Raw genomic sequence first — 15,313 nt, 5'->3', positions numbered from 1 at the left:
GACATTGATCTCGCCACGCGTAGTAGCTATGACACGAGATTGCTTGTGGCATTCACGGAGGTGCTGGCCACAGTGGAACACCGCTTTTGGGCTTGGGAAACAAACACTGAGTGGTGGGATCACATCATCATGCACGTCTGGGATGACGAGCAGTGGCTTCAGAACTTTCGGATGAGGAAAGCCACATTTATGGGACTGTGTGATGAGCTCACCCCATGAGCTTGTGACGGGAAGGGTGAAAGCTTCACTCAGGGCTGGACCGCTGAGTCTCAGCACCTGGAGGCTGAATTTGAACAGCCAGAGAGCAGAGCCATTAGAAGGGTGCAGCATGGGGCCATAAGGATCAGGGATGCTTTGAGGCAGCAATTTGAAGCTTAAAGCCACTAATATTTGGTGCTATGCTCGGGAGTGCAGTGCTTGTAATGCTAGGAGGTGATTGTGATGGGCGGAGACGATGCACTATGAAGGTGTAAGAAAATTGCCTGTTGCTTTGTAGGGCTCTGTTTGCTTTCAATTAATGGAATAAAGATTGTTTTAAAACCAAAACAATTCTTTTATTAAAAAACAACAAGCGGAGGAGAGAGACAGACAAAAAGAAAGCCACATCAGCACTCAGGGGGGCTAGGGGAAGGGAGGGTCCCAGGAGGAGGTGGGGTCCCGGGACCGTTAAAAATTTGTGTATGTCCAGGTATCATATCCAACCTTCTCCTTTGGAGTACAGTCCAGCGGGTACTGTACTTCAGCAGGGCTAAACTGCAGAGGGACGGGTGTTAAGTGCAGTGGGTACTGGGAGTCCGCAGGGCTGGATTGTGACAGGACAGAAGTGGAATGCAGCGGGTACAGACTAGAGCCTGTAGGTTGATAGGAGTGTGTTGGTGGTGCCGGGGGGGCTCATGGGAAAGAGTTTTGGACAGCGGCTGCAGAGGAGGGTGGGCGCTCAGCTGCTCGGTTTGTGTGTTAGTATCACCTGGAGTGTGTCCGCTTGGTGCTTCATAACGTTTAAGAGCCGCTTCATTCTGGCGCACCGCATTCTCCTTTCGGTCCCTCTTCTCACTGTCCCACCACTCCTTCAATTCTTGTTTTTCGGCCACAGAGTGCATCATGACCTCATGCAGAAAGTCCTCTTTAGTTCTTTGTGGCCGCTTTCTAATTCTGCCCAGCCGTTCAGCCGGCGATAACAAAGAGGCTCCCAAGGTCATATCTGTGAAGCCAAAATGCAACATTTTACAAAAGCAGTATTGTTTGCAACACACGGACAACTGATTTAAAACACAGCCACTATTCACATACCTGTCACTAACTGGCTGACCCCAGGCAAGCACACATGAGCCGCAAGACCCCCAAAATGGTGAGTAACTGCAGGGAAGGGGAAATCAGTGATCCAGGACCGTACTGTACACCGGGTATGTGGCTCTTGGGGAGAACCAGCATTGTAGGGGGGCCTTATAATCATTCCTTTCCCCACATTTTCCACAGGCTGTGTTCATTATGGAAGATATCTTGCTGCTGAGGGTGAGCAGGGAACCAAGGGAGGGTCTTCTTCAAGATGGTGGCTTCCGCTCTGGCCCTTATGCAGTTCGCCCTTCCTCCCTCCCCACCCCCCACTGACGGCAGAGGGGCGCGGTAAAGTTACCCTTAATGGGGCAAGAAACAAAGCAGCTCTGCCAAAGTTCTGCAGCAGTGGATTGCCCAGTATCTCAATCAGAGTTTTCTGGAGATCTCTGAGGCAGATTCCCGTGAAGTGAGGGAGTCAATCAACACCCTGTTCCGCCACTCAGACTAGCATGTGATGGTACGTACATCACACACCATACGTCTTCACTTACATCCGGGTCCGGATGTAAGCAATCGGTTTTCTGAGTTCGATTTATCGCGTCTGGTTAAGACGCGATGAATCGATCCCGGATCGATCCCGGAAGTGCCCCGGATCGATCCCGGAAGTGCTCGCCTTCGACGCTGGTACTCCAGCTCGGCGAGCGGAGTATGCAGCATCGACGGGGGAGCCTTCCTGCCGCGTCTGGACCGCGGTAACTTCGGACTAAGGTACTTCGAATTCAGCTACGTTATTAACGTAGCTGAATTTGCGTACCTTAGTCCGAAGTGGGGGGGTTAGTGTAGACCTGGCCACAGACACAAGCCTTCTTTCTGCAACCCTCCTGCCCCCAACAGCTCGCTTCAGTGATTTGCAAAATCAAAGCCACTTACCAGGGGCCTCCTCTCCTGTTTGTGCTTCCCCAAAATCCAACAGCTGTGACTGGATAGCCTCCTCCGGGGTAGAGAAGAGCTCCAGGCTGCATGCATCTCTGACCTACGAGTCATCCTCTGCCTCTGAGTCCCCCACCCCCTCCACATCCTTGACCAAGATTTCCTCCTCCTGGCTCGGTCCACTCTTGACTGGCAGACGAGCCACCGCAGTATCCTCAGTGGCCTTCGCAGTGGAGGTGTGGTCACCACCGAGTATCACGTCCAGCTCTTTGTAGAACCGGCAGCTCATGGGCACAGCACCGGAGCAGCGGTTTGCCTCCCGCGCCTTGCGGTAGGCGTTCCGCAGCTCCTTCACTTTGACCCTGCACTGAAGTGTGACCCGGTCATGGCCCCTTTCTGTCATGCATCGTGAAATCTGTCCATAGGTATCATAATTCCTATGGCTGGAGCGCAGCTGGGACTGGACAGTCTCCTCTTCCCCAAATGCTGATGAGGTCAAGGAGCTCGCCATTGCTCCAAGCGGGGGATTGCCTGGTGTGTGGAGCAGGCATGGTCACCTAGAAAGATGAGCTGAGACCACTGCACATGTCACCGAGCAAACAGGAAGGGGACTTGCAAAATTCCTAAGGAATTTAAGGGGTGGAGATGACGGATGGTTACCTAACGGCAGGGCAGTAGAGTTCAAACCGATGACCAGAGAGGCGAGAACAGGCATTGTGGGACACCTCCCAGAGGCCAATCGCAGTGCTGTAATTGCCACGGTGTCTATACTGGCACCGCAGCGCTGTAGCCAGGAGCGGCGCCAGGGTTTTTGGCGCCCTAGGCGGGGGTCCTTCCGCGCTCCCGGTCTTCGTCGGCAATTCTGCGGCGGGGGGTCCCTCTGCGCTCCCGGTCTTCGGGGCACTTCGGCGGCGGGTCCCGGAGCGAGTGAAGGACCCGCCGCAGAATTGCCGCCGAAGACCCAGAGCGCGGAAGGACCCCCCACCGCCGAATTGCCACCCCCCCAAATCCTGGCGCCCTAGGCAACTGCCTAGGTCGCCTAAATGGAAGCACCGGCCCTGGCTGTAGCCCTGGCGCAGAAAGCTCTACGCGGCATTGTTTTTTTTGCAGCGCTGCAACTGTGCAGTTTCTGTGCACTAAGTGGTTGGCAGTGTGTACACCTCGGGCGTTACAACGCAGACAGCTGCTTTACTTCTCAGAAACTTGCCAGTGTAGACAAGGCCTAACTTAATCATGTCATGAACCAAAACAGTTGTGTCCTTGCCAGGATATTTGTTGATAACTAGTTTATCATTTAAGGGGATTTGTTACACAGACAGAAGTCTTTTAATTGATCTTTAAACACAAGGCCCCAACAGAAGTATTCCTGGGGGATATCTATTGAATGATGTCACATGCCAAACTAACCAATTGTGCATTTCCCAAAAAATTACACACTTGCCATGAGACTGTTTTGTCATCCAGTATTGTCACTTGATGTGAAGTCACACCGATGACATAATTTACCTGCTGCATAACTTGTGGGTTGTGTAATCAGTTGCCGAATAGAACTACCTAAAGTTATTTTGGCCTGCTGCTTCACTGCCCTATGGCCAGATGAGGATGTCAGTATCTACACTACCACAGCAAAAGGACATTCAAAGCAGTTTTCAGCTCCTAGAAGAATGTTGAAATAACTGTTGATCCAACCAAGTGGAGCTTTATCAAATGGTAATAAGTGGAGGTAAAGCACAGTAAGGACCTCCTTTGCTCTAAGAGTAAAGTGCATAACCAGTCATACACTGTGGCACCCTCTTCTTCTCTAGAAATCTGGAAACCGCTCAGTCTACCACTCCCCCTGCATCATGTGTCTCTTCTGTCTATTTAGATTGTAAACTCTTGCAGGGCCAGGATGTCTTTTTGTTCTCTTTGTACAGCACCTACCACAATGGGGTCTTGGTCCATGGCTGGGGTTCCTAGGCACAATGGTAATACAAATAATAAATAATATTTTCCCATGTTTCCTGACAGGTAAATCACTTTCCCCAACTGTCTACCTTTCATTTTTGATAAACTAAAAATATACCATCTGTTGTGGCCTCCATTGTGTTAAGAGCTATACAATACAATTCTATTGAGGTATCTCTAGATGATGGAGACGTGATAGTCTTCACATAGTTGAAGGTGTGGCTAGTTGCCCATTATAGTTGACCCACACGTTTACCTTTAATATCCATCTGAATGTTTAGTGCAGGTTAGAATTTTTATAGAAAATTTGGGAAAAATCTGGGCACAGTAAATTTGAGATTTGACCATTCAAAAACAAAACTTGTTTACATCTCTCATACATATTCTTACATTTTTGACTTATCATACTTCCAAAATGTTTGGACTTCAAAACTCTCAATTTGTTTTATTTTGTTCTTCTGCTCCCAGACAACATTAGTGACTTTTGTTGGATTGGAGGGTATTATGTAGAGGACTTTATTTAGTTATTAAAAAGCAGTTTTTATTCCCAAATGCCATACTTAAAGGATGTATCCATCGTGCCAGCTGTTTAGCTTTAACAGAAATAAAAAGATCAATAACTTGACACACATTTTATTTTAGTCACAGTTTTATTCCTCGATTTTCAGTGAAAATGAATTATAGATTTTTTAAAATAAAAGCTTACATAGTTTGAACAAAATAAACCATGCAGATAAATGGGAGGAAAGCATTTTTTCTTTCATATGGAAGAAGAGTGGAATCAGATAGATACAGTCCTATTGTCTGTAATTTGATGGAAACTCAGTACAAAAATCTTATATAGATTCTGTTACATTCTTTCCAGATTATGTGCCATGAAATTACTGCCTTATAAACGGAATTGGGGAAATTGCAACAGAAAAGGCAATTGAGTAAACATAATTTAATTCTATCTCAAAATGCAGACAAATTAGTAGAAAATAGTAACTGTTTCCAAAAATAATACTGCAATGACAAGTATTGTCCCCCTCCCTCCACACACCCAAGGAATGATCTAAGGAATAGTAAATGTGAAAATGCAAAGGTTTATAAAAATGTTGCTCCTGTCACGTAAGCACGGTAAAGAGATGGACATCAGTTTCTGACTTTTTACAGTGACTTATTAAGCAGTGCATTAAGAAATGAAGCCTGGATTCATTCATTTCAGTACAAACTGAACAACTTTAATGGTGCATGGTCTCCATTCTTACATTACAAAACAGAATATTTTCAAGCCCTGAGGAACAGAAGGAGAGAGAAGTAGAAAACTTCACTTTAAATTGTCAATTTATCTCAACCTCCATGAACTATGGACTTTTAGTGTGCTATTGTGTTGGTGGCATAGGGTGTAAATTTCTTTTGTATGAAGATAGATATCAATTCTTAAATGTACATAGATATTCTGACATTGAACATTAGATTTTTGAGGGTTTTTTAATTTTTGTTTTTTAGCTCTAACCATTAAATACAGCAGATATGTAAAAGTAAAAAGGAGTGGGGGAAAATAGAAGTCCACAGTCAATGTGTATGATTATGATAACTAATAATGTTTTATTAAGAGCATGTTTTGCACGTGATGTATTGATAAGACTACAGGATAAAGCTAAATAAATTTTGCATAGCCCTTAAAAACTTCACAACTTTGCCTTTGCAATTAATTAACATTGCTGTAACATTTTTAAAAATGCTATGTATTAAATACAGGAAGTATCCAGGTAACACTGCAGATATAGATGCAAAAAATGAGTTAATTCTCCCAAGCAACTGAAAGGTTTTTAAGAATGAGAACTGACATTAGGAATCCTGTGAACTTTACAAAAAACACATTGCCCAATGTAAATAGCCATAATATAAGGAAGGGACAGAAAAAGGGGCACATGGGGGAAAAAATAGTGACTGTCAAGGGCAGGGGTTCTCAATCTATTTACCATTGTGGGCCATATCCAATACTACCTGTTTGGCACTGAGGATTTCACATGGGCCGCATCTCTGTGCTGATTGGGCTGCAAGCAGCCCACAGGCCACAGGTTGAGAACCACTAGTCAAAGTACGGGAAATGGAGCCACCTGGGGTGAAAGTTTGAGTGGGATGGAATAAGCTGTGCAAGGATGAGTATGGTCTGTGGGGTAGCAAGTCCATTCCTACTCAGCTAGCAGCCTCCATACAGACTCCTATTTTGGAGGAATTTGTAATCATTCGAAAAGAGCTAAAGAAATTCTCAAAGCACTTTAAAATCGAGTTAAGATTGCAGATATGCTTCACTAACTTAACAGAAAGAACAGGAGTACTTGTGGCACCTTAGAGACTAACAAATTTATTAGAGCATAAGCTTTCGTGGGCTACAACCCACTTCTTCGGTGGGTTGTAGCCCACAAAAGCTTATGCTCTAATAAATTTGTTAGTCTCTAAGGTGCCACAAGTACTCCTGTTCTTTTTGTGGATACAGACTAACACGGCTGCTACTCTGAAACCTAACTTAACAGAGGTTAGTTGCATCCGACGAAGTGGGCATTCACCCACGAAAGTTTATGCTCCAATACATCTGTTAGTCTTAAAGGTGCCACAGGACTCTGTTGCTTTTTACAGATCCAGACTAACACGGCTACCCCTCTGATACTTAACAGAGGTAGGAAGCTTTACAACACTGTAGATTTTAAAAAGTGCTTTTTAGAAAGTTAACATATTAAAAACAAGTAACAGCTGAACACTGAGGGGTCTTCAGATAGCCTTAACTCTGGCCCAGGTTACTACCCTGAAATCAGAAGTCAACCTTATCCATAAACTTCATCATTCCTCAACACTACCAGTCCCAGTGTAACAATATACACTCTCAGTGACATTATATAAGTTGTACAGTTTTGTCTATCAGAATTTACCATTAGTGAAACCATTGAATTATATGATTATGTATGGTGGATATCTGCAACTTAATACAAATAGGATAAACTAGATAGCACTTTTCAAAGCTAAATAACTTAATGGTTTAAAAAGCTGTTTTCCATGCTTACTGCTTAATGTGTTTCTGACCTTTTGATCCACATTTAGTCACAACAGATAGCCAATCATCTAAAAGAAACAGGAAACACTACTTTTTAGATAAGTTTTTTTAAAATTAAGCATTATTTCTTGTGAAGAAAAATGTATTTCATCTGACTAGTTTCACGCCATGTTTCAGCCCCATGTGAACAAAAGCAGCTGTGTTGGAAACCCATGGGAAAAAATGGTTTAGGCTGGAAATGGCAACTTGCCCTTAACAATAGCAGTGCTGTGAATGCGTCACTAAAAGAAAAGGTCCAAAAGTTTTCAGGTGCACCTCAACTGCTGCCAGTTTACTAGAAGCAATCTGCCTTTCAGTTCTTGTAGAACAAGATTTGCTAGAGTGCTTTCCCTACTGCTAAAGCTTTCCCTTTGTGTATAATATGGATGATTTAGAAGAAGCTGTGTCAGCACTGATTTATACATTGACAGCTAAGGATAATAAGATATGGGCAAACATACAGCTCACCCTTTTACAGATTAACCTGCAGACTGCATTAGGCAAATTTGATGGCATTAAAAGAATTTGCCAATTTGTCTGGAAACAATTTCTCTTGTGTTGTGTCAAGGGTAACATTTCATGCCATTGTACTAATTTAAATGGCTTTGATAAATTGTTCCAGAGGTTAGACAATAGTACTGTAGATATATTTTGCCTCTTTAAAATAAAAAGGCTATTAACATAATTGTTAAATGAAATTAATTAGTTAAAATCAAAAGAGGTCTTAGGAACATAGGTTTAAAGAAAAACACACTGCAGTACAAATATTGTGCCAAAATGATTAAACAACGTGTTCAGGAAATTATATTTTGGTTTTAGTTTCTAGTAAACAGAAACACTGTTCCAGTACAGCTACAATAGTATAGTGTTTTTGTTTACTAGAAACTAAAACAAAAAATACATATGAAACTTCAGAGGCAATGTAAAAGTTGCTATATTACAATGAACAAAGATGTAATGATTTCTTATCCAAGTAAAGGGTTACCACAGGTTCAGAAAAATCTCTGAAAGTGCTTTAGTAAAAGCCTTATTAGCTCTGATAGGTAGTATGTAATGAGAAACACAAGGGGCAAAGTTCATTTGTATTATGCTCATATTCTTAGTGTTGTTCAGCTGCGTAGAAACGTGGATTTCGTATCTGAGTGGTTGTTAATTTCAGCAAAGTGTATCTTTCTTTTTTTAGAGGAGTCATGTAGTATGTACTGTATTAATGTTTTGAGTTGAAAAAAGGAATAACATCCTTCAGAGAAATGATTGTAAATTTTTCATAACTTAATACTTAAAGATTAATAATGTATGGGATGGCATTGCAGAGTTTTATTTCCAGAATTCAAGGGCTCCTTTATTACATCCTATCTGCATATAATTACAAAGAACACAAACTATGCAAAAATCATACACTGAAGGTTATTGCAGAACAAATGCTAGATATATTTGGAGCAGAATTAAAGAGTGTAACTAAGCAAATGTGCATGCCTAGGACAATGTTATTTCTTCATTTAGAACAATTCTAGAAGGAAACTGCCTTTAAAAAACCCTAAAAGTGGTCTCTCTTGCTCCTTCTTGCCAAGGATAGTGAAATTAACATGCAGCTGGTCTTCTCTGATAAATGGATTCTGTTAGGTCACTGAGGGGATGCATGTGACATTAAGTGATTTACAGTCCTTTACCTTAATGAAATTGTTTCAGTGAGATGACGCTGAGAGCTTTTAATGGATAGCTTTTCTTGATGTAATGAAATTGCATTCCTTTGGCATTTAATATAAGGTGCAGTTATTATTTACTGGAGCTTTCCCAGAGCTGCTGTTTTGCGCAGACAGTTCAGAACAAAAAGAGATTTCAGTGGCAGCATCAAGGCCAGAATGGCGTGTGACATTCTTAAGCAGATGAGTGTATTTGTGAGAGCGTTTCAGTTACTGTGGCCTAGCTACATAGACCCTTTAGGAGGCTTTCTTACGCAGCGTTCATTTCTTTTACCTATACCCTCGTAATCTGTTTAACAGGCAACTGGATTACAACCAGATCAGCTGTATTGAAGATGGGGCATTTAGGGCTCTACGCGACCTGGAAGTGCTGTAAGTACTGCTTGTATCTTACTTTTAACGGGAGCTCAGTATCTAGGGAGTACTAATGGAAAAGCTTATCTGCTAGCTGCAGCCTGGTGACAAAATGGTCTAGTGAAAAGATGTCTTAAAATAATCCATTGTGATGTGTTGTAAAATGGTAAATATATATATAAAGACATATTATTTTGCTCACCCAGAAAAGCATTTCACAAAATAATCAGATGACATGTATTGTAAGAAAGAGACACTTCCTGAAAAAAAAAGTACTAATGCATCCCTTTATTTTTGTAAAATGTTTTTCATTGTTGAAGTGCTACATACTTTAATATTGCTTTTGTTATGTAATCTGATGTAGATAACCTCTATCTGCCTGTTTATCTATATCAAAATGATAAATACCTTGAATACATTTGTGATGCTAACTGTTTTCACCCAGCTACTTTTTCAGTAAACAGAACTGTGATATCTGATATGTAGCCTGTCCATCCATTATTAAATGCTTTACAACTGACTTTTTTTATACACAACATATTTATGGCATTGATTGAAGGATTGGGTTGCACGTTGCCTTGCTTACTTTTTTCTCATGTTGAAATTGCTGTCAAATGAAGATAAAGGTAACAAAATAATCTACAATGACCCTTGACCTGAAAATAGTAACTATGATGAGTAAAAAGTCTAATTCCCAAAGAATTTGAGGCACAGGGTACATTCTTTAAATATTTCTTCTGTCATTGAAAGTGTCACATTCCTTGGTTACTTTTATACATTTAAAGAAAGCAGGATACTTTGTTCTCTATCAATAATAGTGCTTCTCTGGATGTCGTTTTAAATCACCCTTGCTTCAGACGACTTGGAAACCCAAAGCTAAATTAAATTGGTGGGAGGAGAGAGCTTTAAGTCTTAACTTAATTTTTGTTAGTAATTATGTAAAATCAAGAAGCTTTTCTGAGAACACACATTATCTTTTTATGACTAGACTCCAAAGGATAAGATGTGAGCAACTTAGGGGAAAGGTGGCAGTTATTCAGCTGCTATTGAGCTAATCTATGATTACTATGAGTGGATAGCTGTGACTATTTGTTTTTAATTTTTAATATTTTAATCACATTTCTTGGTTTTAAGTCATTAGAGTTAAGTAACCAGATAACCCAAATGTTGCTTTGTCTTTTTAAAAATGTATTAAAATACACTGCTTATTTGATATTAAAATATGTGAATTGTAAAGTATATAAATGGGTGGTTTGTCAGCATACCATTTATACAAGTATGTGATTTTTATCCACACTTTCCAAGGAACTCACCTGTATCACAGGGTAACTTATATTTTCACAGTGCTGGTTAGGGCGGTTATCATCTTACCTTATTTTAAATATATAGCCTCCTTTAACAGTGCATTTTATATATGTCCAAAAGAAATGAATTTTGAATGTGTATTTTAATTAAATCAAATATTATTTGTGCTGCTTTACTGCCATTATTTTTACTGATCAAATCTGGTAAAAATTCCCATAGATTTCAATGGGCACAGAATCAAATCCGTACAAATTAGTAGTATTGCACCACAAAGGCAGGTAATCTTGCAGTATTTTGTGCCTGAATATACATATGTTATTACTATTAGTTAAATATGTAAATAAATCAGACTCTTGAATTAAACCATTTGATTTGATAAACAATATTATAGAAGAACTTAAATTACAAACAAGGTTGAGACAAATATGTTGAATGGAACTGTAAATTGCACCTTCACAGCAGGAATATTGTCTAATAAATAAATAAAAGTAAAAAAAAAAAGAAGATATTCAGGTCAGTCAATAGCCTAATGTACATTGAATAATTAGCAAAGCTAAATATATTGGTTTTGACTGGATTTATTCTGTCTGTATGAATATTGTGCATGGAATGTGTATCTTCTATCAAAATACAAGTGTATAATAGAGCTTTTAGTATGTCCTGTACCCTGATTGAATCGTGTTTTAAAATTTTTGCTGAAGTGACAGGTCTTGTACAGTTCTGAACAAAAAAAAACAAAAAAACTTTCCATCATTGGATACTTTTTTAACATTGCGGAGGTTCAGAGGTTATTATAATTAAAGGGATGCAGTCAACATGAAATCTAGACAATTCAAAAGAAGAGTTAAAAGTAGTTTCAGGTACTACTACTGGCAGTGAATCCTCAAGAAAATTTCTGTGGCTTTCAGTCAAATTTCCTATTTTTTAAAATGTTTTTCTCTCCGCTGCAGCTGTGTGACTGAAGCAAATGGGGGAAACTGACTATGCAGGGGTGATCCTGGCAATTCACACAATGCTGTTAAGTTCAAAAAGTAAACAAACTGCAAAAATAGAAACATTATCTTTTCTTTAATCTCTTTCAGCCATCAGAATTTTGGGGGTTATGTGTAACAGTAGGTGAAAATATTTCACATAGAAGCATGATTTTTTTTTTAAGTTGGCAGTGTCCCTTTAATGAAAGCCACAGATTTGGGTTATTAGATGGAATTGTTTATGGTCTAATCCATTAAGTTACTACTAGCTACTGTTTTGCTGTACTCCAGCAATTAAATCCATAGAATTAAATTGGTGCAACATAAGGGGAATACAAGAACACTCAAAGAAAGAAAGAATTAGTTAAATAACCAAACACCAGAAATACGATATTGATCATTAAAAGTGTTTATAAAATCTGTTCTATTTAAGTAGTATAAGAACTACATAAATCCTCACTGGTTTGCGTTTCCTTTTTTAAAAAGGTGTACCTTTGAAGTCACCCATTAATAAGTCATGCAGGGAGAGTCATAGGAACTGTATATTTTTCATTTGGACATTGTGACAGAGAGTCATATAAAGACAGTGATCATATCACCATTTTAGACCCTTTTCTGGCAGTCTCACCTTTGCACTAGCCCTATGCAAAATGTCACTTCTTTCAAGTAGGGCACATGTCCTTGTCATCTTTTTTTCCTTTCTTCCTGATTCTACTCCTCTTATCAAACTGTCTGTACTGGGCTATCTTGATTATCACTTCAAAAGTTTTTTTTCTCTTACTTAATTGGCCTCTCAGAGTTGGTAAGACAACTCCCACCTGTTCATGCTCTCTGTATGTGTGTATATATATCTCCTCAATATATGTTCCATTCTATATGTATCCGAAGAAGTGGGCTGTAGCCCACGAAAGCTTATGCTCTAATAAATTTGTTAGTCTCTAAGGTGCCACAAGTACTCCTGTTCTTTTTACTCCTCTTTGGTTTCTGTACCCCTCAGGGCACACAGAGGAGTTACCTTGTGTGTGGGTGAAGAGAACATTTAGGAACAGAAATCAGTAAGCACACTGAGGTAAATTTGCAACACATTGCACCAGAAATTAACTCACATAGCTACCATTAAAGCTAATTGGAGGTGCTCAACCTGATTCCATTTATGGTGCTGGCAATTTACCCTTGTGTGTTTCAGAAGTACTTTGTACTTTTAATGCAAAAGTCTTGAGAAACCAGCACAAATTATGCAAATTATGCTTCATGTTTTTAAAAAATACAACTGAAACACTTGCTTTTTCAAAAAGGAGCACAAAGATTCAGCCAATGGAATTCTCAATTCATTAGAGTTGATTAGCTAAAGCGCAAAATAACATTTTCAAATAAACAAGTTGTAAGACAAAAATATGGGGGAATATTAACTCTTTAAATCATATTGCTCTCTTCCTTGTTCTAGAGTCAAGCTTGTCTTCTTTTTATATCAAACTAAAGATAATAGTTAAATGCAAGATACTTCATAAAGTTTTCATACATTATTACTCATTCTCTTTGCAATTAATGTATGCTAAGACAACTCTTTGCTAACCAAGTATTTATTTACTTAGATTTATTCACTGTGCCTGTGCCAAGTTGTAAGCACATTGCACAACGTACATAGAACTATTCTGGTAAAATATTAAGGCTCCCAAGAGGTCCGTACCTTATACAGAACAAGTCACCTAAAATCATCCTGCAACTCTCCATGGCAACTACCAACCCCATCTCCCACATAGTGTCAGTAAGCCTCCGTGTCATCCTTCCCAGGACCACCTGGGCCAAGTGGATTTTGCAGCATGTCTTCAAAGTGATCAAATCTGGGCCCTGAGGAACCAGAGAGTGAAGTGAATTCCAGAACCAGGGATCCCTCTCTGAGAATGTCCTGCCACCAGCTGTCCCCTGCTTTATACTAGGATGGCATTCCCACCTTTAATACCTCAGATGATCTCAACATTTGCAGTGTCTGACAGGGAGACAGCCTTTCAGGTAGCTGGGGTTTGAATCACTTGGGACATAAAGGTCAAATGCCAACACTTCATCTGGAATCCATTGGCAGCCAAGGCGGCTCACACAGCACAGGTGTAAACGCTCTTTTTCTGAAATCCCGCTTTTAAAAAGCAGGCCCCTGCATTCTGCACTAGCTGTATTTTCTCCAAAATCATAGCAAATTTGTATCTCAAGTAATACCATCTGATTTTCTTCAGAAATGTTTGGACAATATCTGGAATCCTGCTAACTTCAGCATGCTAAGTTGAATCTTTTTGTATTTTACAGCACTCTCAACAATAACAACATCACTCGACTTTCAGTGGCAAGTTTCAACCACATGCCCAAACTCAGAACCTTGTAAGTAGTCCCAATGACAATAGCTGTCTGTTCTGTTAATCTAGTGTGTTCACCACTTCACTATTTCTACACAAGTTTTGCTAGTGGTTCTGAAAAGGCATCTAGATGGATTTGGGGGCAAGAAAGGGAAAAAGTGCAACTCAAAGATCTCTAGGTTGAGATCCACTCCAGCAGCATAAGGGCACTATGTGAGTCAATTGCAGAGAAATCTTTGAGGTAAAATTAACAAACCCCCCAACCCAAGGGAAGTAAGTGAGACCCATGAACTAGAGACCCTTGTATCAGTTGTGCAGGGTATTGGGGCCACTGGATCCACAGAAATGCAGCTGCCATGGTCATTTCTCTATCCTGCCACAAATTGCAGCAATGCCCTCCACACCATACAGGAGTTTCACCATCTAGAGAAGAAGGTAGACACTACTCTGCACATTATAACTTAGGGTGACCAGACAGCAAATGTGAAAAATCGGGACGGGGGTGGGGTAATAGGAGCCTATATAAGAAAAAGAACCAAAAAATTGGGACTGTCCCTATAAAATCAGGACATCTGGTCACCCTATTATAACTATATCTAAAAATAGGTGCTTTTGAGAATGAAAAAAAAAATGTTTTACTTTGAGCTATTCAATAGGTCACATTTCATTTAAGAATAAGGAAGAATCTTTGATTGGCTGTCAGATGTGATAAATGGGAAATCTTTATGCTTTTATGACTGCACTGCTAACAGACCTAATTAAACTAAACTGGCTCTCCAACATTCTTTGTAACAAAAAATTATAGCATCAACTGGCAGTGCTGTTATAATTAAGGTTGTGTCAGCATTTACATTAAGGCCCCAATTTTTAGCAGTTATGACTGAAACATAAGCATATGCTTCAGGCTACTAAAATGAAACAAAGAAACTATTCATTCAACTTCTAGCCTTTTTTTAAGTTTATGCAAAAAACTAAGGATGGCTTTTTTAAAAACATGCAATTATTATATAATTAACATATAATAATATAATATTTTAGGGCCTATCCAGGCAGAACTCCCACTGAAGTGAAAGATGGGTGAAATTGAAAGTAAATGGGATGCTTGGTTGAAAACAAAAAAGGTCAATATAGGCCCATGGATGGTACTTATATAACCCAAAATGGCCTTGATTTCATTTATTTTTATTTATTTTATTTTTTTATGTGGAGGCCATTTTGGATTACACAAGTATTGTGTAATCAATGGGCATAGTCAGCTGTGTAAAGTTAAGTATTTTTTTCAAGATCAGGTCCTAGGTTCGTCCAGTGGTTCTTAAACTGTGTAGTCCATGGACTACCAGTGGTCAGTGTTGTATTTATAATGTATTCTGACTGTCCACCTAGGGTTGCCAGGCATCCGGTTTTCGA

General features: G+C 39.9%; 1 protein-coding gene across 1 annotated transcript in view; it reads left to right on the top strand.

Annotated features, from left to right (window-relative positions):
• SLIT2 (slit guidance ligand 2) overlaps positions 1 to 15,313 on the top strand; it is a 419,446-nt gene that overhangs the window by 264,345 nt on the left and 139,788 nt on the right. The window contains exons 6-7 of the mRNA XM_065405536.1: positions 9,232 to 9,303; positions 13,860 to 13,931. Coding sequence (XP_065261608.1) covers positions 9,232 to 9,303; positions 13,860 to 13,931 — 144 coding nt within the window. The remainder of the gene's footprint in view (positions 1 to 9,231; positions 9,304 to 13,859; positions 13,932 to 15,313) is intronic.

Source organism: Emys orbicularis, chromosome 5 (genome assembly GCF_028017835.1).
Source record: "Emys orbicularis isolate rEmyOrb1 chromosome 5, rEmyOrb1.hap1, whole genome shotgun sequence".
Lineage (NCBI taxonomy): Eukaryota > Metazoa > Chordata > Testudines > Emydidae > Emys > Emys orbicularis.
This window is presented reverse-complemented; position numbering and strand designations above follow the sequence as displayed.